Source organism: Oncorhynchus mykiss, chromosome 13 (genome assembly GCF_057628025.1).
Source record: "Oncorhynchus mykiss isolate SJ-2025 chromosome 13, ASM5762802v1, whole genome shotgun sequence".
Taxonomy (NCBI): Eukaryota; Metazoa; Chordata; class Actinopteri; order Salmoniformes; family Salmonidae; genus Oncorhynchus; species Oncorhynchus mykiss.
This window is the reverse complement of record NC_143034.1, coordinates 44892817-44915489: the sequence shown is the minus strand read 5'-3', so window position 1 is coordinate 44915489 and position 22673 is coordinate 44892817. Positions and strand designations below refer to the sequence as shown.

The 22673-nt window shown below is 52.2% G+C and overlaps 1 protein-coding gene across 1 annotated transcript in view; it reads left to right on the top strand.

Moving 5' to 3' along the window:
• Window positions 1-22673, top strand: part of LOC110486211 (1-phosphatidylinositol 4,5-bisphosphate phosphodiesterase delta-3-A) — a 35026-nt gene that overhangs the window by 7647 nt on the left and 4706 nt on the right. The window contains exons 2-8 of the mRNA XM_036940909.2: window positions 1837-2004; window positions 10226-10454; window positions 11407-11536; window positions 12411-12636; window positions 12954-13155; window positions 13278-13422; window positions 13763-13915. Coding sequence (XP_036796804.2) covers window positions 1837-2004; window positions 10226-10454; window positions 11407-11536; window positions 12411-12636; window positions 12954-13155; window positions 13278-13422; window positions 13763-13915 — 1253 coding nt within the window. The remainder of the gene's footprint in view (window positions 1-1836; window positions 2005-10225; window positions 10455-11406; window positions 11537-12410; window positions 12637-12953; window positions 13156-13277; window positions 13423-13762; window positions 13916-22673) is intronic.

Sequence of the window (22673 nt, the reverse complement as noted above, 5' to 3'; positions counted from 1 at the left end):
GGGGAGAGGAATAGGGGGAGGGGAGTGGGTGAGAGCACTGAGCTGCTCATGGTGTACTGTCTCTCATAGCCCGCGTCTGCGACCCAAATGGCACCCTATTCCCTATAGTGCACTACTTTTGGTACTACTATGGGCCCTGGACAAAAGTAGTGCACTTTATCGTGAATAGAGGCCAGCTCTGGAAGCCTGTGAAGAGCTCAGTCAGAGACTGGCATGGCATTGGCAGTATAAAGAACTCTGAAAGGGATTTTAGCTGATTCAAGAGAAATAATAGATGAGGGCATCCATGGAAACAGTTTTTGAAATCAATCTTTGAGGGTATACTTGAGAGACTTAGAGAAGAGAGGGGGAAAGGGAGGGAGTTTGGGAGGACGGGAGAGAGTTTCTTTCAGAGCATTCCTTTTGAAATCCTCTTTTGTAGTTGAATACACAGTTGAACAGTAATACCAGGTCCCATTCACCTACTGCAGAGAACCAAAGAGGCATCCAACTGTCCGACGGGAGAAACAGAGAAAATACTCTCTCTTTTGTTTTCAGTAGTGTCTGAATGCAGTTCCAAGTACGCAATACCGTGTACACTTACAACGTGACGGTGCACGTCTTGTTACAGCTCTGCCTATATTTCCTCTCCATTTTCCATAGCTGTCTGTTTTACTCTGCTCTTAACATAGATGATAAAACTGCTCAACATTTCTGATGTTGGTGGTTGGTTTTTCTCTAAAAGGACCCCTGTGACATGCACGTCAGGGATAGCAGGCTGTATCTGTGAATCGCATTAGTATCAAATAACCATTAGCAGAGAGAGGTTTCCCTGCCTAGATGAGCTGCTGCAACTCCAGACTGACTGACGAGCTAGTTATTTGTGACAATCTGTTTCTGCAGCTCTGTAAAACCCCTCATTTTCCTTGAAATCCCCCTTTCCAGTTCTCCGTTGGACTGCCTCTGGCCTGTGAGGGAGATTAATCTTTGGAATACTGGCATTTGTTCCAAATCCTAGCATTCTACTTCCTCCTTTTGTTGTGCAGAGTTCCAAAAGTCTGGCTTATACCGCATGCTGCAAAGAACCATGGAAAATAAACGACGAGTTCTAACTCACAAAAGTTTGTCTCCTCTCAAGTCAGTAGATTCTGTGGTGACGTCCTGCTTCAGTAGCCTGAATGTCAACCCTGTTTCAGTGTTGCTCCTTTCAGGGGTTTGTATATAAAACAAAGTTTAGGCCCTAATTATGCGATCATGGCCTGTGTTTGTGTGTCAGGGCGGCGGTGCTTCCAAAGGAAGATGACTGCTGTATGTAGAAAGGTGAGTGAGTCATCCCTGGAACGCCCACTGGTGCCAAGCCCTAAAACACACAATACAACCACAGTAGAGATCTTGAAATGAGTTGTGCTTGACTGGTTTGTTAGCGTACCTGTTAATTTCCCCCAATAATAGCTCATAACCCTCCGTTTTCATCCTGAGACGATATTGAGTGTTTATGAGTCCCTATACTACAAAATAAGCGTCGCAGTCATGTTACCGCAATAGCATGACGAGGGAAGGCCAAGAAGGAACACGGCTCATCGAATTCTACTGACATTTACGACAGGAGAGCAGACAGACTGAACTCTCAATGAACTGCCAGTGGAGCTTGGTGTGGATGGTCTAACATTGAATTCGACTAGAGTGAATGAAATAAGGACTTGGTGGGTGTGTTCAACAATGACACAGTGTCAGTGACATACTATATTACATCATACCGGAAAATTCAGTGATACTGCACGTTACCTAAAAGTGTGTACCCGTGTACTTGACTGTGTGTGTGTGTGTGTGTGTGTGTGTGTGTGTGTGTGTTTCCAGGGGTGCTGGATGATGAGGATGTCCGTGCGATGATGCACGGTTCCAACATGGTGAAGGTACGCTCCCAGAAGTGGCAGAAGAGCCGCAGCCTGCGGCTGCTGGAGGACGGGGTCACCGTGTGGTGTGAGTCCACCAAGAGCTCCCGCAAGGCCAAGGCACAACAGACCTGTGAGTCCACAATGGGTGATGGAGGGGTGGAGGGAGGGGCCGGGGGGGGGGGGGGGGGGTTAGATGAGAGGAAAGGGGAGGTATGGGGAAGGAGGAAAGAAAAGAGAGGGATGGAAGAGGAGAAAATAATAGATATTGGGGTGGGGTGGGGGAGAGAAAAGAGAGGCGTGGGTGAGGAGAAAAGGAGGCATAAGGGAAGAGAAGGAGAAAGGATAAGGGTGTGGATTAAGGGAAAGGGAGGGTAGAGGGTAGGTGTAGATTGAGAAGAAGGCTAGGGAGTGAGCAGAAAAGAAGAGAGGAGTGGGGATGGGGAGTGGTCACGAGAGGGGGATGTTTAGTTTTTTTTTGATTATCAGGATCTGAGGATTTTGCAATAGTTGGAAAGGAAACTAAACCGATATCAGATTAGGAAATGTAGCCTTGAATGAAGGGAAGGCTATATACAAGAACATAATCATGTATGAACAAACGAACAGGACTTCCACAACCCCACTCCCTTGTTGTAGTCTATTCAACCCTCCTCTTAGACCTGATTCAGTAGACTAATTTAGCCTGCTCTTTGTCCTAAGCCGTTTAGGCTTTTCATGTTGGCCAACAATAATGCCTTCTTGTCTACATTTCCCTTTAATTAATTAAAGGGATATTATGCTGTGAGCCAGGACGTAAGTCAGATGCTATAACCTGTGTAATTGTATGATACAGGTAACTGTTGGAATGGAAACACTTGAGTAAATGAGGGATACAAGGTATATTGAAAGCAGTTAACATCCCATCATGCTTAGGGTCATGTATAAAATGCTCAGTATGCCATTATTTTGCCTACCATGTCCCCGTAGGATGACAATACCCCCATCTGCAGGGAACGAGGTTTGATGAGCGTGAAAACGTTGTAAACCATATGCCATGGCCGTCTCAGTCACCACATCTCAACCCAATTGAACACTTATGGGAGATTCTGGAGCGGCGCCTGAGACAGAGTATCCATCAACAAAACATCAACTGATGGAATTTCTCTTTTGAAGAATTGTGTTGTTATCCCTCCAATAGAGTTCCAGACACTTGTAGAATCCATGCCAATGTGCATTGAAGCTGTTCTGGCTGGTGGTGGACCAACGCCCTAATAACACGATTTATGTTGGTGTTTCCTTTATTTTTGGCAGTGTCACCTGTTGTAATGCATCCATATGGTACACACAGAAACTCCAAACATGCTGAAGGTTCACATTGGCCACTGTTACAAAGAGGTATAAAAGCTGCATTAGAAACAGTGTACATGGACTTGTTATCCGTTAGCCTCAAGATATTGGCTTACCTCAGCTAGCTAATCTTTTGCAGGCAATGGGCCAATCAGAAAGGGAAGCAGGCACTTTATACTCTAACGATTACAATCCCCTTAAAGAAAAAGGGAGAAAATGTGGACAGTAATCCTAGATGTTTTGGCCCATTAAACTGTGGGAAAGCTATTTCTAATCATAAACTTTTGACCGCTTCCCCTTTCTCACACACACACACACACACACACACACGCACACACACACGCACACAAACAAACAAACTGGAGACCAAATAATTGATTTCCTTCCAAAATCCTATTTTCCCTAAACCCTAAATCTAACCTTAACCAAACCATACCCCTAACCTTAACCTTATGCTAAACCCTAAGCCTAACCTTAACCCCAAACCCCTAACCCTAAAACTATACCTAACTCCTAAACCTAACCGTAAACCCCTAACCTGATTCGAACCCTAATTGAAAACCTAACCCCTAAGCCTAAAATAGCATTTATTTTTCTAATGGGGACCGGCAAAATGTCAAATGTTCCTTGATTTACTATTCTTGTGAGGACCTCTGGTACCCACAATGATAGTTAAACAAAAAAATACACACATTTGTTTTACTATCCTTGTGGGGAAGAAACAATTTATTCCCTTTCAAAATCCTATTTTCCTGGACCCCTAACCCCTAACCCCTAAACCTAAACATAACCCTAACTCCTAAACCTAACCCATAACCCTAATTCTAACCCTAATTTTAACCCTTAACCTAACCCCTAAGCCTAAAATAGCCTTTGACCTTGTGGGGACTGGCAAAATGTCCCCAATTGTGCTAACTTCCTTGTTTTGATATCCTTGTGAGTTATGGTCCCCACAAGGATAGTAAAGCCAAAAACACACATACAAAGTTCAATGGTTTAAGGAGAGGGATAGGTGGGCAGCCGGTGAAGCACTTAGAGTCCTCAGGCCTCCTAAACCAATAGTAAATACCAGTATAGTTGAATAGGTCTACACCTACAGGGTTTGCACCTCTTGAAGTATCTCTCCGGTAAATGAGAGGCCATGGTTCTGGCTCCTCCATGTTCCATAGGACAAATATAGGGCTCCTTGGCCCTGACCATAGGGATCTGGTGGCACAGGCTAATTATTGTTGTTGGCGTGTGTGTGTGTGTGTGTGTGTGTGTGTGTGTGTGTGTGTGTGTGTGTGTGTGTGTGTGTGTGTGTGTGTGTGTGTGTGTGTGTGTGTGTGTGCACGCTAGTGTCAGATTATAGCTCTACCAAATGGGTAAACCTCTTTATGACTGCCAATTGCAGGGTTCGGCAGTGACGTGATAACCACTACTATCTTTGAGATTGTCATATAACGAGTTTAAACATGTCTCTGACACATATCATTTTACGAATTAGTGCTGGCGGTCCTTAGAGCTTTGGAGTTGCCTGAGTCAATCCGATTTTATTTTATTTTCATTTTCGAGTCGCACTGTACAAACATATTATATACTAGTGACCTAGATAACACACATGCAAACACACCCACCTACATCACAGACAAGTTTATGTCCACTCAATTCCAAAGTCCAGTTAACGAGTACAATGTTTAAGAGGTGTTTTGTGGCGGGTTATGAACGTCAAGGTCAAGCGAGTACATTCATCACGCCGACTCAGACAGCATAGAGCCACAGTGGTTCACTTCAAGTGGAACACAACACTTCCTTAATACCTTCTAACACCCACTAGTCTGAGTCTGATAGCACTGCTGCTAACCTAACACACCCTGGGCTGGGAGACAAGCTGAGGGGAAACGGTTAAGAATGGGATAATTCTGATGTAATTGCATGACCTCCTTGTAACGCTCTCTTTCTCTCTACCTTCATCTCTCTCTTTCTTTTTTTCTTATCGCTCTTTTGCTCTCTCTTTCTCCTCTTTCTCTTTCACTTGTTGCACAATCCACCGACCACTATGTCACTTCAGCAAGGACTATTCCTCGGTCATGGAATTCAGATTAGGTCCCAGGACTCTCCTAACGCTGTCCCTCAGGGACCCAGGAAGGACCCGCTGCTGTGGGGAATGGATACGGACAGATCCATGTATTTAGAGAGTTGGGCCAATGCGGTTTCTGCATTATGATGCATTTACATGACTCTTCAACATTCTATGGCAGCCATGTTAGCTCCCCATTAACATCGCATGGTGGACATGTAACCAATGCCATGTAACTGAATGTCTGGAATTAGAGCAATATTCAACATGTTAAAAGTTGGCCCAACTCTCTAAATATACAGTATATTCGGAAAGTATTCAGATCCCTTGACTTTTTCTACATTTTGCTACGTAATGGTTTTTTAAAAAGTAATCTCAGCAATCTACACACAATACCCCATAATGACAAAGCGAAAACAGGTTTTGAGAAACGGAAATGCCTTTTTTACATAAGTTTTCAGACCCTTTGCTATGAGACACGAAATTGAGCTCTGGTGTATCCTGTTTCCACTGAGCATCCTTGAGATGTTTCTACAACTTGATTGGGTTCCACCTGTGGTAAATTCAAATGATTGAAAATAAAGGAGAGCCGCACACTTAAGGAGCTCAGATGCAAAAAAATGTAATATCCAACGTTTCGACAGCCAATCTGTCTTCATCAGGGTGTAATCACAAACACTGCGGGGTGACTAGTTTATATAGTGTCAAAAGACACACAGGTGTCTGTAATCATGGCCAAGAGTGGCCTAATGTCATTGGTTAATTCTCAAATATTAAAATGGCATACAAAGAACAGCATACAAACAACAAATGGATAGCATACGATCATAAATTAATTTTAGACTACACAAACAATTACAATTACAATGGCAAAGTCACAATAATCACAAGAATGGCTTCAGATCACAATCTACGTTGAGACCGAAGGGAGCGAGGGTCTTTAAGTTAAAGATCCAGGCAGCCTCTCGTTTTAACAATAAATTATCAAGGTCACCCCCTCTCCTAGGGAGGGTGACATGTTCGATGCCAATGTAACGCAGAGATGAAATCGAGTGGCCTGCCTCCAGAAAGTGGGCCGCAACTGGGTACGTCAAGTTTTTGCACCCAATGGTGCCACGATGCTCTGAGACACGCACTTTTAATTTGTGCTTTGTTTTACCCACATCATTTTTACCACAAGGACAAGTTAAAAGATAAATAACTGCCTTAGTGGAGCACATAATAACCCCTTTGATTGGGATCGATTTCCCTGTTTGTGGGTGTTTGAAGGATCTACATTTATAAGTGCCATTGCTTTGAGTAGCGGGTAGTTAGAACGCAAGAATGCGTCTTTTTGCGAGACTGACCTTGAAAAAGGTCCTGTTTGGAATTTTCTCAATGGCAATATAAATCTGATCATTTTTGTACCCCCTCTCCTTGAACTTTCTTTGCGTCTCAGCCATATTTCTGTCGAAATCTGATCGTTTCTTTTGCAAATTCTTTTGATTCGACAGAATTGGCTGTAGGGCACTACTAACTATTTTTCAAGGGAAGTGGGTGACAACTGTCAGCCCTCAACAAACTGTTATGATCAGTAGGTTTCCTGTAAAACCTGCTATTTACAGGAAACTACTGATTGTGACTTTGCCAATGTAATTGTTTGTAAGCTTGTGTAGTCTAAAATGAATTTATGATCGTATGCTATCCATTTGTTTTTTTGTATTTTCAAGTTTTCTACTCCGCTAGCCAGCACCTCGCCTAAATAGGCGAGCTTTTCTTTTTCTTCTAAATTCAATTGATTGGACATGATTTGGAAAGGCTCACACCTGTCTATATAAGGTCCCACGGTTGACAGTGCATGTCGGAGCAAAAACCAAGCCATCATGAGGTCGAAGGAATTGTCCGTACAGCTCTGAGACAGGATTGTGTCGAGGCACAGATCTGGGGAAGGGTACCAACAATTGTCTGCAGCATTGAAGGTCCCCAAGAACACAGTGGGCTCCATCAATCTTAAACTGAAGAAGTTTGGAACCACCAAGACTCTTCATAGAGCTGGCCTTGATCGGGGAGGTGACCAAGAACCTGATGGTCACTCTAACAGAGCTCCAGAGTTCCTCTGTGGAGATGGGAGAACCTTCCAGAAGGACATCCATCTCTGCAGCGCTCCACCAATCAGGCCTATAGTATCCAGACGGAAGCCACTCCTGTAAAAGGCACATGACAGCCCGCGTGGAGTTTGCCAAAAGGCACCTAAAGACTCTCAGACCATGGAAAACAAGATTCTCTGGTCTGATGAAACCAAGATTCAACTCTTTGGCCTGAATGCCAAGCATCATGTGTGGAGAAAACTTGCCACCATCCCTACGGTGAAGCATGTTGGTAGCAGTATCATGCTGTGGAGGTGTTTTTCAGTGGCAGGGACTGGGAGACTAGCCAAGATTGAGGCAAAGATGAACGGAGCAAAGTACAGAGAGATCCTTGATGGAAAACCTGCTCCAGAGTACCACTGGAGGATGTGTTTAGGGTTAGGGGTTCTCTCTTTTCTGGAGAGACCTGAAAATAGCTGTGCAGCAACGCTCCCCATCCAACCTGACAGAGCTTGAGAGGATCTGCAGAGAAGAATGGGAGAAACACCCCAAATACAGGTGTGCCAAGCTTGCAGCATTTAATACCCAAGAAGACTCGAGGCTGTAATCACTGCCAAAGGTGATTCAACAAAGTACTGAGTAAAGTGTCTGCATACTTATTTAAATGTGCTATTTTCAAAATGTGTAAAGATTTATTAAAACCTTATTATTGTGTGTAGTATGTAATCAATGTTATAATAAGGCTGTAACCTAACAAAATTTGGAAAAAGTCAAGTGGTCTGAATACTTTCCAAATGTGCTGTATGTCTCTGGATAAGGCCTCACCCTACAGCAGGGTGAGAGGCCAGGTGGTTGGTGTGGGAGGTCAGGGGTTGTGATGTCGTCTTCCCCCAACCGGGCCACAGTTAGAGCAGAACAACGACAAAGGCAGGCTGACCACTTCAGCAGACAGCTACTGATAACACAAAAGCGGCTGCGTCGAAGGACATATGCATGCTTACGCACGCATGCAGACACACACACACACACACACACACACACACACACACACACACACACACACACACACACACACACACACACACACACGCTGACTACAGGTGGTCTCAAGGGCCTTTGGGGTCTGGCACCTGCAGCTCAGCATGATCCCCTCTGTTCAGATGGGCTTTAGAGAATATGCACCGCACTTAACACTTTGGCTGTGCCAGTCTCCCCCCCCCCACACACACACACACACCACACTTCCCCCTACTCTCCGCATTGAAATGTCACCCTTGCCATGGAGCGATGGGCAGGAATGTGTCAGCAATTTTGAGGAGGTGGAGAGGCGAGGGCTGTTCAGCAGAAAGAGGCCGTTGACAGTTGTCTAGGGGCTGATCCCAGTGTAGAAAGGCACTGCTATATGTACTTAAATAACCAACTGACTGATTTGAAAGCTACTCCACAAACCCAACCACAATTCCAGCTATTCAATTAATTAAGGGATATGGGGTTTGTTGTTGTGGTGGAGCTAGTCTTATGTTTGAAACCTTCACCAGGCTCTATTCTGGATGTGTTGCAGGGAGGGTAATGGGGTAGTAGGCTGGTGTTGTGTTGCTGGGCAGAGGGTCAGCCATCACGTGTAAAGCCCCCCCCCCCCCCCCCCCCGACAGGTTTTTACCACGTTACTGTTATAAATAAGAGCTGAAATACATGCTCATCTCTCTAGAAGTCAATGAGAGCTGAAATACATGCTCATCTCTCTAGAAGTCAACGAGAGCTGAAATACATGCTCATCTCTCTAGAAGTCAACGAGAGCTGAAATACATGCTCATCTCTCTAGAAGTCAACGAGAGCTGAAATACATGCTAATCTCTCTAGAAGTCAACGAGAGCTGAAATACATGCTCATCTCTCTAGAAGTCAACGAGAGCTGAAATACATGCTCATCTCTCTAGAAGTCAACGAGAGCTGAAATACATGCTAATCTCTCTAGAAGTCAACGAGAGCTGAAATACATGCTCATCTCTCTAGAAGTCAACGAGAGCTGAAATACATGCTAATCTCTCTAGAAGTCAACGAGAGCTGAAATACATGCTCATCTCTCTAGAAGTCAACGAGAGCTGAAATACATGCTCATCTCTCTAGAAGTCAACGAGAGCTGAAATACATGCTCATCTCTCTAGAAGTCAACGAGAGCTGAAATACATGCTAATCTCTCTAGAAGTCAACGAGAGCTGAAATACATGCTCATCTCTCTAGAAGTCAATGAGAGCTGAAATACATGCTAATCTCTCTAGAAGTCAACGAGAGCTGAAATACATGCTAATCTCTCTAGAAGTCAACGAGAGCTGAAATACATGCTAATCTCTCTAGAAGTCAATGAGAGCTGAAATACATGCTCATCTCTCTAGAAGTCAATGAGAGCTGAAATACATGCTAATCTCTCTAGAAGTCAATGAGACGGTGTTCTTCTTTCTTCCCTTATCTCTTTACACACACACAACCACGTCATGGCATTGTGCCAAAGGTCCTGCCAACACTTGAGTGTCAGTTTGACGGCTGTGCCCTGAGTGTCGTGGCGTTGCTGGTTAAATTTGGACCTTGTCATAAAGACGAATGTAGGCCTGAGTCGTAAACATATTCTGCTGACGCAGGTCTGTGTCTGTACAAGTCGTATTATTTAAGAGCCAAATCAGGACCCCAGCACCGAGATGCCATGTCACACTGCTACGTGGGTGTTACCACACTCCCCCTAAAGTTCACGACCTTTCAGCCCCCGAACCTCCCTTCAAGTTCCACTTGTTTTGGTGCCCCGTTTGTATTTGGCTTATTCCTACAACCAGATTGATACAATTACTCTCTCTGTTTCTCCCATCGTCTCCTCTCCCACCTTCCCTCCCCCACCTCTCTCTGTGCCAGTCTCGGTCACAGAGGTGGAGTGTGTGCGTGAGGGCTGCCAGTCTGAGGCTCTGCGGAGACTATCCGGGTCGGTACCAGAGAATCAGTGCTTCACGGTGGTGTTCAGAGGAGCCAGGAAGAGTTTGGACCTCCTCTGCCCCTGTGAGGAGGAGGCGAGGCACTGGGTCCGAGGGATACGCACGCTGAAGGAGCGTGTGACCAACATGACCCAGAAGGAGAAACTGGACCAATATCCTTTACCCCCCCCCCCCCCCCCCCGTGGGCCTTTGCTGCGCTGTGCCAGGCTGCCAGCCTTCGACCCAAAGTAAATATAGTACAGGCTGGGCAGCCAGGATCGCTATGGTGACTCACTCTGAACATAACACTGTCACATGCACCATCCCGCATCCACAGCATACCTAAGATGTGCAGCAATGGCCCAGCAAAAAGCAGCGTCTAAATATAGTCTGACTATCCTGTCAAACATGATCCCTGGTATAGCCGCTGGGTCGTTTGCGACACAGGTGCACGACAGACACACTTGTGTTAAACGCAAAGCCAGATCTTGAGAGCAGATCGAGCAGTAGGTGCTCTGGGACATGTCCAGGCTAGTGCCGTGGCTTGTAATTGGGTAAGGTTTGAGGTGCGGTTTTACACTGGCATGTCCCAGCAGTGTTTGCGGTAGATTGATCAAGACCATCCTTGCAAAAGCTCTTATTGTTGTGTGTGTGTGTGTGTCCTGGAAGAGAGAGGTGTCATATAGTCTCCTCTCTCTACGTCAGCCCTGTGTTCTATTCCATTAGAGGCCTTGGAGGAGGCTTTAAGTGTTTTGACTTCAGATGGATGTTGACAAAACAGGACATGTGTATCTACAGCCAACACACATCTGAATCATAGGCTAGGGTGAATATTCCATTTCAATTCCTGGTAGTTGAACTAGACACTTATCCTCCTCTGAACGGTTGGTTACACTATTGATTCCTGGCTTGCTGTGAATTATGAAATTATGCACTTCACCCTTACCCATAGTTGGATGTGGCCTGTAATGCGCTTACATACCGTATGCATGTGCATCAGCCCTGCCTGTAGATGTGTTTTGTGTCTATACATACTGTATATACCATAGATTGTACTTTTAAGGATGTGTTTAGGGTTAGAGGTTCGGAATGCTCCCCTGGTTGCTCTCCTTAACCCCCCCACACCTGGATCCGTGGCTACCTGAGACGGGCTGATGAGAACGACGATGGGAAGATGAGTTACGACGAGGTCAAACGCTTGCTGCAGATGATCAACATAGACCTGAATGAAGAGTACGCGCGCTCGCTATTCAAGGTGAGCACACACTGTATGTGTGTGTGTGTGTGTGTGCAGCATTCAGTATGCTTGTACGTTAATGTGTACAGACCTTGACTGCATGGGTGTGCGTATGTGCCTGAGCGAGATGTTGTTGTTGTTGGTTGAAGGCCATTGTTTACTCAGTATGCTGTGGAGTAGATTGGGGCTGCGTTTCGCTCTCACCCTGGAGTCTGTGTTCAATTACCAACCCAGTGGCAAGCCAACTAGCAGGCCCCTCGCTCTCTTTCTCACACTCACTCACTCACTCACTCACTCATTCTCGCTCTCTCCTGCCCTCTTCTCTCTGCTGCTGTCTGTCTTTCTCCCCAGACGGTCTCGTCCTTCCCCGTCCTCCCCCTCTCTATCAGGCAGCCAGTCATTTCTCCATCGTTGAGGATTACTGCTAGCTAAGTCTCTCAGCTCCCCTCTCCCTTAATGTCCAGTTGTTTTCCTGCTCCTCCCTTCGCCATGTGATTCCTTCTCCAACCCTGCCCGTCCCTCTCCTCAGAGACTGAATATCAAACCAACTGCAGTGCAGTATGTTTGTCGATAGGGTATGAATTATGGGAGTGGACGGAGTTGCTGGCCACTCCCATAGCAAATCAGTGCGCGCCCATAGATTTGATCATATGCACATGGCTCACCTATGAGAATTGAAGATGTTAACTTTGATCCAGCCCCCTGTTTTTAGGGAAGCGCTTTGAAAATGTGTGGAGGGGTGTGTGTTTTAATCAGAACAACCCTAACGAAGGTCTCTCTGTCTGTCGGTTCGCCCATCTGTCTCTTTGTCCCTCCCTCTCCTCTGTCTGTCTGTCTGTCCCTCCTCCTCCTCTATCCGTCCTTCTGTCCCTCTCTTCCGTCCCTCTCTCAGAAAGCTGACCGGTCGTGCGACGGCCGTCTGGACCACGTAGAGATCGAGGAGTTCTGCAGGGAGCTGATGAGGCGTCCGGAGCTGGACGCGGTGTTCAGACACTACTCTGGTAACGGCTGTGTTCTGTCCACCGCTGAGCTGAGAGACTTCCTGGGAGACCAGGGGGAGGACGCGTCACTGATCCACGCTCAGAGCCTCATCCGCACCTACGAGCTCAACGACTGGGGTAGGCCCGAAGAAACACTTGAACAAAATTTTAGCCTTGGATTTTTATGACCTTACGTTTGACATTTTTGTCATTTACAGTAGTGAGTGCATACATTTTCATACATTTTCAAACATCTTTTTCATACTGCATTCCTTACATTCACTGTGCTTATATTTATCTGAATGTTTTATGTTTTTATATTTGACATATTTAATTGCCGCAAATTCAGGGCCCGTTCCTCCCTTGACTTTATTTTCACACAATCGCATGTCGATACCTGTCTATTCCTGTTCATAAAAAGGTTGGATGGTTTGATGTGCCCCTCCTCCCTGCAGCCCAGAACAACCAGTTCATGACCCAGAATGGTTTCACCATGTACATGCTGTCCCAGGAGAACGATGTGTTTAACCCCGACCACGCCAGGGTGCACCAGGACATGACCAGACCTCTGGCCCACTACTTCATCTCATCCTCACACAACACCTACCTCACCAAGGACCAGGTCACCAGCGCCAGCAGCGCCGAGCCATACATCAGGTAATAAAATACGCACGTGCGCACACACAAACACGCACATGCGCATTAGACGCACACACACAAACATGCATACACACAGGCATACACACACACACACTAAGAATATGTACTGTGTGAATCAGAGCTCTGAACCAGGGCTGTCGCTGTGTGGAGCTGGATTGTTGGGACGGGGACAAAGGAGAGCCTGTCATCTACCATGGACACACCCTTACTTCTAAGGTGCCCTTCAAAGAGGTAATCGAGACCATCGCCCAGTATGCCTTCAAGGTGAGTAACATTTCCTTTTAAATTACAACAAAGAAAATACCCCCCTAAAAAAGTGAGCACACCTGACCTGTGAGACCCTCTTAGTGGGTTGTGGGGATGATGGACACACGGTGGGAAGAAAACAAATCTAGACAGTTGACTTTCTGCCTTTGCCAACGTTCAGTTCAAGCTACAGTCATAGTCTTGGCTCCGAGTCTAATAAGACTAGACTGTTGTCCAACAGCTTCTTGGCCTCAGTGTAGTCCAGAATAAACCCTGGCTTATTACCTAATGAGCTTATGGTTTCTCTTACATTTTAATGAGTGGCCTCTTATGAACCAACCCTTGTGTTTTCCCATAGGCCTCCCCGTACCCCCTGATCCTGTCCCTTGAGAACCACTGTACGGTGGAGCAGCAGACGGTCATGGCCAGACACCTGCGCACCATCCTGGGCAAGAGGCTGCTCACCAAGCCCCTCAACGACCAGACTCTGAAGGACCTGCCCTCTCCTGAGGTACGACACACACCCCTGTCCCGAGCTTTCTACTCACCCCCTGTCCCCAGCTCTCTACTCACCCCTGAACCCAGCTCTCTAGGACACACACCCCTGTCCCCAGCTCTCTACTCACCCCCTGTCCCAAGCTCTCTACTCGCCCCCTGTCCCCAGGTCTCTAGGACACACACCCCTGTCCCCAGCTCTCTACTCACCTCCTGTCCCCAGCTCTCTACTCACCCCCTGTCCCCAGCTCTCTACTCACCCCCTGTCCCCAGCTCTCTACTCACCCCGGTCCCCAGCTCTCCAGGACACACACCCCTGTCCCCAGCTCTCTAGGACACACACCCCTGTCCCCAGCTCTCTAGGACACACACCCCTGTCCCCAACTCTCTACTCGCCCCTGTCCCCAGCTCTCTACTCACCCCTGTCCCCAGCTCTCTAGGACACACACCCCTGTCCCCAGCTCTCTAGGACACACACCCCTGTCCCCAGCTCTCTACTCACCCCTGACCCCAGCTCTCTACTCACCCCCTGTCCCCAGCTCTCTAGGACACACACCCCTGTCCCCAGCTCTCTACTCACCCCTGTCCCCAGCTCTCTACTCACCCCTGTCCCCAGCTCTCTACTCACCACCTGTCCCCAGCTCTCTACTCACCCCTGTCCCCAGCCCTCTACTCACCCCCTGTCCCCAGCTCTCTACTCACCCCCTGTCCCCAGCTCTCTACTCACCCCATGTCCCCAGCTCTCTACTCACCCCCTGTCCCCAGCTCCCTACACACCCCTGTCCCCAGGTCTCTAGGACACACACCCCTGTCCCCAGCTCTCTACTCACCCCTGACCCCAGCTCTCTACTCACCCCCTGTCCCCAGCTCTCTAGGACACACACCCCTGTCGCCAGCTCTCTACTTACCCCCTGTCCCCAGCTCTCTACTCACCCCCTGTCCCCAGCTCTCTATGACACTCACCCCTGTCCCCAGCTCTCTAGGACACTCACCCCTGTCCCCAGCTCTCTAGGACACTCACCCCTGTCCCAGCTCTCTAGGACACTCACCCCTATCCCCAGCTCTCTAGGACACACACCCCTGTCCCCAGCTCTCTACTCACTCCTGTCCCCAGCTCTCTAGGACACACACCCCTGTCCCCAGCTCTCTAGGACACACACCCCTGTCCCCAGCTCTCTAGGACACTCACCCCCTGTCCCCATCTCTCTAGGACACAAACCCCTGTCCCCAGCTCTCTAGGACACACACCCCTGTCCCCAGCTCTCTAGGACACACACCCCTGTCCCCAGCTCTCTAGGACACACACCCCTGTCCCCAGCTCTCTAGGACACACACCCCTGTCCCCAGCTCTCTAGGACACACACCCCTGTCCCCAGCTCTCTAGGACACACACCCCTGTCCCCAGCTCTCTAGGACGCTCACCCCTGTCCCCAGCTCTCTAGGACGCTCACCCCTGTCCCCAGCTCTCTAGGACACTCACCCCTGTCCCCAGCTCTCTGGGACACTCACCCCTGTCCCCAGCTCTCTAGGACACACACACCCCTGTCCCCAGCTCTCTAGGACACTCACCCCCTGTCCCCAGCTCTCTAGGACACACACCCCTGTCCCCAGCTCTCTAGGACACACACCCCTGTCCCCAGCTCTCTACTCACCCCCTGTCCCCAGCTCTCTACTTACCCCCTGTCCCCAGCTCTCTACTCACCCCCTGTCCCCAGCTCTCTAGGACACTCACCCCTATCCCCAGCTCTCTGGGACACACACCCCTGTCCCCAGCTCTCTAGGACACACACCCCTGTCCCCAGCTCTCTACTCACTCCTGTCCCCAGCTCTCTAGGACACACACCCCTGTCCCCAGCTCTCTAGGACACACACCCCTGTCCCCAACTCTCTACTCGCCCCTGTCCCCAGCTCTCTACTCACCCCTGTCCCCAGCTCTCTAGGACACACACCCCTGTCCCCAGCTCTCTAGGACACTCACCCCTGTCCCCAGCTCTCTAGGACACTCACCCCTGTCCCCAGCTCTCTAGGACACTCACCCCTGTCCCCAGCTCTCTAGGACACTCACCCCTGTCCCCAACTCTCTAGGACACACACCCCTGTCCCCAGCTCTCTAGGACACTCACCCCCTGTCCCCATCTCTCTAGGACACACACCCCTGTCCCCAGCTCTCTAGGACACACACCCCTGTCCCCAGCTCTCTAGGACACACACCCCTGTCCCCAGCTCTCTAGGACACACACCCCTGTCCCCAGCTCTCTAGGACACACACCCCTGTCCCCAGCTCTCTAGGACACACACACCCCTGTCCCCAGCTCTCTAGGACACTCACCCCCTGTCCCCAGCTCTCTAGGACACACACACCCCTGTCCCCAGCTCTCTGGGACACTCACCCCTGTCCCCAGCTCTCTAGGACACACACACCCCTGTCCCCAGCTCTCTAGGACACTCACCCCCTGTCCCCAGCTCTCTAGGTCACACACCCCTGTCCCCAGCTCTCTAGGACACACACCCCTGTCCCCAGCTCTCTACTCACCCCCTGTCCCCAGCTCTCTACTTACCCCCTGTCCCCAGCTCTCTACTCACCCCCTGTCCCCAGCTCTCTAGGACACTCACCCCTATCCCCAGCTCTCTAGGACACACACCCCTGTCCCCAGCTCTCTAGGACACACACCCCTGTCCCCAGCTCTCTACTCACTCCTGTCCCCAGCTCTCTAGGACACACACCCCTGTCCCCAGCTCTCTAGGACACACACCCCTGTCCCCAACTCTCTACTCGCCCCTGTCCCCAGCTCTCTACTCACCCCTGTCCCCAGCTCTCTAGGACACACACCCCTGTCCCCAGCTCTCTGGGACACTCACCCCTGTCCCCAGCTCTCTAGGACACACACACCCCTGTCCCCAGCTCTCTAGGACACTCACCCCCTGTCCCCAGCTCTCTAGGACACACACCCCTGTCCCCAGCTCTCTAGGACACACACCCCTGTCCCCAGCTCTCTACTCACCCCCTGTCCCCAGCTCTCTACTTACCCCCTGTCCCCAGCTCTCTACTCACCCCCTGTCCCCAGCTCTCTAGGACACTCACCCCTATCCCCAGCTCTCTGGGACACACACCCCTGTCCCCAGCTCTCTAGGACACACACCCCTGTCCCCAGCTCTCTACTCACTCCTGTCCCCAGCTCTCTAGGACACACACCCCTGTCCCCAGCTCTCTAGGACACACACCCCTGTCCCCAACTCTCTACTCGCCCCTGTCCCCAGCTCTCTACTCACCCCTGTCCCCAGCTCTCTAGGACACACACCCCTGTCCCCAGCTCTCTAGGACACTCACCCCTGTCCCCAGCTCTCTAGGACACTCACCCCTGTCCCCAGCTCTCTAGGACACTCACCCCTGTCCCCAGCTCTCTAGGACACTCACCCCTGTCCCCAACTCTCTAGGACACACACCCCTGTCCCCAGCTCTCTAGGACACTCACCCCCTGTCCCCATCTCTCTAGGACACACACCCCTGTCCCCAGCTCTCTAGGACACACACCCCTGTCCCCAGCTCTCTAGGACACACACCCCTGTCCCCAGCTCTCTAGGACACACACCCCTGTCCCCAGCTCTCTAGGACACACACCCCTGTCCCCAGCTCTCTAGGACACACACACCCCTGTCCCCAGCTCTCTAGGACACTCACCCCCTGTCCCCAGCTCTCTAGGACACACACACCCCTGTCCCCAGCTCTCTGGGACACTCACCCCTGTCCCCAGCTCTCTAGGACACACACACCCCTGTCCCCAGCTCTCTAGGACACTCACCCCCTGTCCCCAGCTCTCTAGGTCACACACCCCTGTCCCCAGCTCTCTAGGACACACACCCCTGTCCCCAGCTCTCTACTCACCCCCTGTCCCCAGCTCTCTACTTACCCCCTGTCCCCAGCTCTCTACTCACCCCCTGTCCCCAGCTCTCTAGGACACTCACCCCTATCCCCAGCTCTCTAGGACACACACCCCTGTCCCCAGCTCTCTAGGACACACACCCCTGTCCCCAGCTCTCTACTCACTCCTGTCCCCAGCTCTCTAGGACACACACCCCTGTCCCCAGCTCTCTAGGACACACACCCCTGTCCCCAACTCTCTACTCGCCCCTGTCCCCAGCTCTCTACTCACCCCTGTCCCCAGCTCTCTAGGACACACACCCCTGTCCCCAGCTCTCTAGGACACTCACCCCTGTCCCCAGCTCTCTAGGACACTCACCCCTGTCCCCAGCTCTCTAGGACACTCACCCCTGTCCCCAGCTCTCTAGGACACTCACCCCTGTCCCCAACTCTCTAGGACACACACCCCTGTCCCCAGCTCTCTAGGACACTCACCCCCTGTCCCCATCTCTCTAGGACACACACCCCTGTCCCCAGCTCTCTAGGACACACACCCCTGTCCCCAGCTCTCTAGGACACACACCCCTGTCCCCAGCTCTCTAGGACACACACCCCTGTCCCTAGCTCTCTAGGACACACACCCCTGTCCCCAGCTCTCTAGGACACACACCCCTGTCCCTAGCTCTCTAGGACACACACCCCTGTCCCCAGCTCTCTAGGACACACACCCCTGTCCCCAGCTCTCTAGGACGCTCACCCCTGTCCCCAGCTCTCTAGGACGCTCACCCCTGTCCCCAGCTCTCTACTCACCCCTGTCCCCAGCTCTCTACTCACCCCCTGTCCCCAGCTCTCTACTCACCCCTGTCCCCAGCCCTCTACTCACCCCCTGTCCCCAGCTCTCTACTCACCCCCTGTCCACAGCTCTCTACTCACCCCCTGTCCCCAGCTCTCTACTCACCCCCTGTCCCCAGCTCCCTACACACCCCTGTCCCCAGGTCTCTAGGACACACACCCCTGTCCCCAGCTCTCTACTCACCCCTGACCCCAGCTCTCTACTCACCCCCTGTCCCCAGCTCTCTAGGACACACACCCCTGTCGCCAGCTCTCTACTTACCCCCTGTCCCCAGCACTCTACTCACCGCCTGTCCCCAGCTCTCTATGACACTCACCCCTGTCCCCAGCTCTCTAGGACACTCACCCCTGTCCCCAGCTCTCTAGGACACTCACCCCTGTCCCCAGCTCTCTAGGACACACAACCCTGTCCCCAGCTCTCTAGGACACTCACCCCCTTTCCCCAGCTCTCTAGTACACACACACCTGTCCCCAGCTCTCTAGGACACACACCCCTGTCCCCAGCTCTCTAGGACACACACCCCTGTCCCCAGCTCTCTAGGACACACACCCCTGTCCCCAGCTCTCTAGGACACACACCCCTGTCCCCAGCTCTCTAGGACGCTCACCCCTGTCCCCAGCTCTCTAGGACGCTCACCCCTGTCCCCAGCTCTCTAGGACACTCACCCCTGTCCCCAGCTCTCTGGGACACTCACCCCTGTCCCCAGCTCTCTAGGACACACACACCCCTGTCCCCAGCTCTCTAGGACACTCACCCCCTGTCCCCAGCTCTCTAGGACACTCACCCCCTGTCCCCAGCTCTCTAGGACACACACCCCTGTCCCCAGCTCTCTAGGACACACACCCCTGTCCCCAGCTCTCTACTTACCCCCTGTCCCCAGCTCTCTACCTACCCCCTGTCCCCAGCTCTCTACTCACCCCCTGTCCCCAGCTCTCTAGGACACTCACCCCTATCCCCAGCTCTCTAGGACACACACCCCTGTCCCCAGCTCTCTACTCACTCCTGTCCCCAGCTCTCTAGGACACACACCCCTGTCCCCAGCTCTCTAGGACACACACCCCTGTCCCCAGCTCTCTAGGACACTCACCCCCTGTCCCCATCTCTCTAGGACAGACACCCCTGTCCCCAACTCTCTAGGACACACACCCCTGTCCCCAGCTATCTAGGACACTCACCCCCTGTCCCCATCTCTGTAGGACACACACCCCTGTCCCCAGCTCTCTAGGACACACACCCCTGTCCCCAGCTCTCTAGGACACACACTCCTGTCCCCAGCTCTCTAGGACACACACCCCTGTCCCCAGCTCTCTAGGACGCTCACCCCTGTCCCCAGCTCTCTAGGACGCTCACCCGTGTCCCCAGCTCTCTAGGACACTCACCCCTGTCCCCAGCTCTCTGGGACACTCACCCCTGTCCCCAGCTCTCTAGGACACACACACCCCTGTCCCCAGCTCTCTAGGACACTCACCCCCTGTCCCCAGCTCTCTAGGACACTCACCCCCTGTCCCCAGCTCTCTAGGACACACACCCCTGTCCCCAGCTCTCTAGGACACACACCCCTGTCCCCAGCTCTCTACTTACCCCCTGTCCCCAGCTCTCTACCTACCCCCTGTCCCCAGCTCTCTACTCACCCCCTGTCCCCAGCTCTCTAGGACACTCACCCCTATCCCCAGCTCTCTAGGACACACACCCCTGTCCCCAGCTCTCTACTCACTCCTGTCCCCAGCTCTCTAGGACACACACCCCTGTCCCCAGCTCTCTAGGACACACACCCCTGTCCCCAGCTCTCTAGGACACTCACCCCCTGTCCCCATCTCTCTAGGACACACACCCCTGTCCCCAGCTCTCTAGGACACACACCCCTGTCCCCAGCTCTCTAGGACACACACCCCTGTCCCCAGCTCTCTAGGACACACACCCCTGTCCCCAGCTCTCTAGGACACACACCCCTGTCCCCAGCTCTCTAGGACACACACCCCTGTCCCCAGCTCTCTAGGACGCTCACCCCTGTCCCCAGCTCTCTAGGACGCTCACCCCTGTCCCCAGCTCTCTAGGACACTCACCCCTGTCCCCAGCTCTCTGGGACACTCACCCCTGTCCCCAGCTCTCTAGGACACACACACCCCTGTCCCCAGCTCTCTAGGACACTCACCCCCTGTCTCCAGCTCTCTAGGACACACACCCCTGTCCCCAGCTCTCTAGGACACACACCCCTGTCCCCAGCTCTCTACTCACCCCCTGTCCCCAGCTCTCTACTTACCCCCTGTCCCCAGCTCTCTACTCACCCCCTGTCCCCAGCTCTCTAGGACACTCACCCCTATCCCCAGCTCTCTGGGACACACACCCCTGTCCCCAGCTCTCTAGGACACACACCCCTGTCCCCAGCTCTCTACTCACTCCTGTCCCCAGCTCTCTAGGACACACACCCCTGTCCCCAGCTCTCTAGGACACACACCCCTGTCCCCAACTCTCTACTCGCCCCTGTCCCCAGCTCTCTACTCACCCCTGTCCCCAGCTCTCTAGGACACACACCCCTGTCCCCAGCTCTCTAGGACACTCACCCCTGTCCCCAGCTCTCTAGGACACTCACCCCTGTCCCCAGCTCTCTAGGACACTCACCCCTGTCCCCAGCTCTCTAGGACACTCACCCCTGTCCCCAACTCTCTAGGACACACACCCCTGTCCCCAGCTCTCTAGGACACTCACCCCCTGTCCCCATCTCTCTAGGACACACACCCCTGTCCCCAGCTCTCTAGGACACACACCCCTGTCCCCAGCTCTCTAGGACACACACCCCTGTCCCCAGCTCTCTAGGACACACACCCCTGTCCCCAGCTCTCTAGGACACACACACCCCTGTCCCCAGCTCTCTAGGACACTCACCCCCTGTCCCCAGCTCTCTAGGACACACACACCCCTGTCCCCAGCTCTCTGGGACACTCACCCCTGTCCCCAGCTCTCTAGGACACACACACCCCTGTCCCCAGCTCTCTAGGACACTCACCCCCTGTCCCCAGCTCTCTAGGTCACACACCCCTGTCCCCAGCTCTCTAGGACACACACCCCTGTCCCCAGCTCTCTACTCACCCCCTGTCCCCAGCTCTCTACTTACCCCCTGTCCCCAGCTCTCTACTCACCCCCTGTCCCCAGCTCTCTAGGACACTCACCCCTATCCCCAGCTCTCTAGGACACACACCCCTGTCCCCAGCTCTCTAGGACACACACCCCTGTCCCCAGCTCTCTACTCACTCCTGTCCCCAGCTCTCTAGGACACACACCCCTGTCCCCAGCTCTCTAGGACACACACCCCTGTCCCCAACTCTCTACTCGCCCCTGTCCCCAGCTCTCTACTCACCCCTGTCCCCAGCTCTCTAGGACACACACCCCTGTCCCCAGCTCTCTAGGACACTCACCCCTGTCCCCAGCTCTCTAGGACACTCACCCCTGTCCCCAGCTCTCTAGGACACTCACCCCTGTCCCCAGCTCTCTAGGACACTCACCCCTGTCCCCAACTCTCTAGGACACACACCCCTGTCCCCAGCTCTCTAGGACACTCACCCCCTGTCCCCATCTCTCTAGGACACACACCCCTGTCCCCAGCTCTCTAGGACACACACCCCTGTCCCCAGCTCTCTAGGACACACACCCCTGTCCCCAGCTCTCTAGGACACACACCCCTGTCCCTAGCTCTCTAGGACACACACCCCTGTCCCCAGCTCTCTAGGACACACACACCCCTGTCCCCAGCTCTCTAGGACACTCACCCCCTGTCCCCAGCTCTCTAGGACACACACCCCTGTCCCCAGCTCTCTAGGGGGGACACCCCTGTCCCCAGCTCTCTACTCACCCCTGACCCCAGCTCTCTACTCATCCCCTGACCCCAGCTCTCTACTCACCCCTGACCCCAGCTCTCTACTCACCCCCTGTCCCCAGCTCTCTATTCACCCCCTGTCCCCAGCTCTCTACTCACCCCCTGTCCCCAGCTCTCTACTCACCCCCTGTCCCCAGCTCTCTAGGACACTCACCCCTGTCCCCAGCTCTCTACTCACCTCTGTCCCCAGC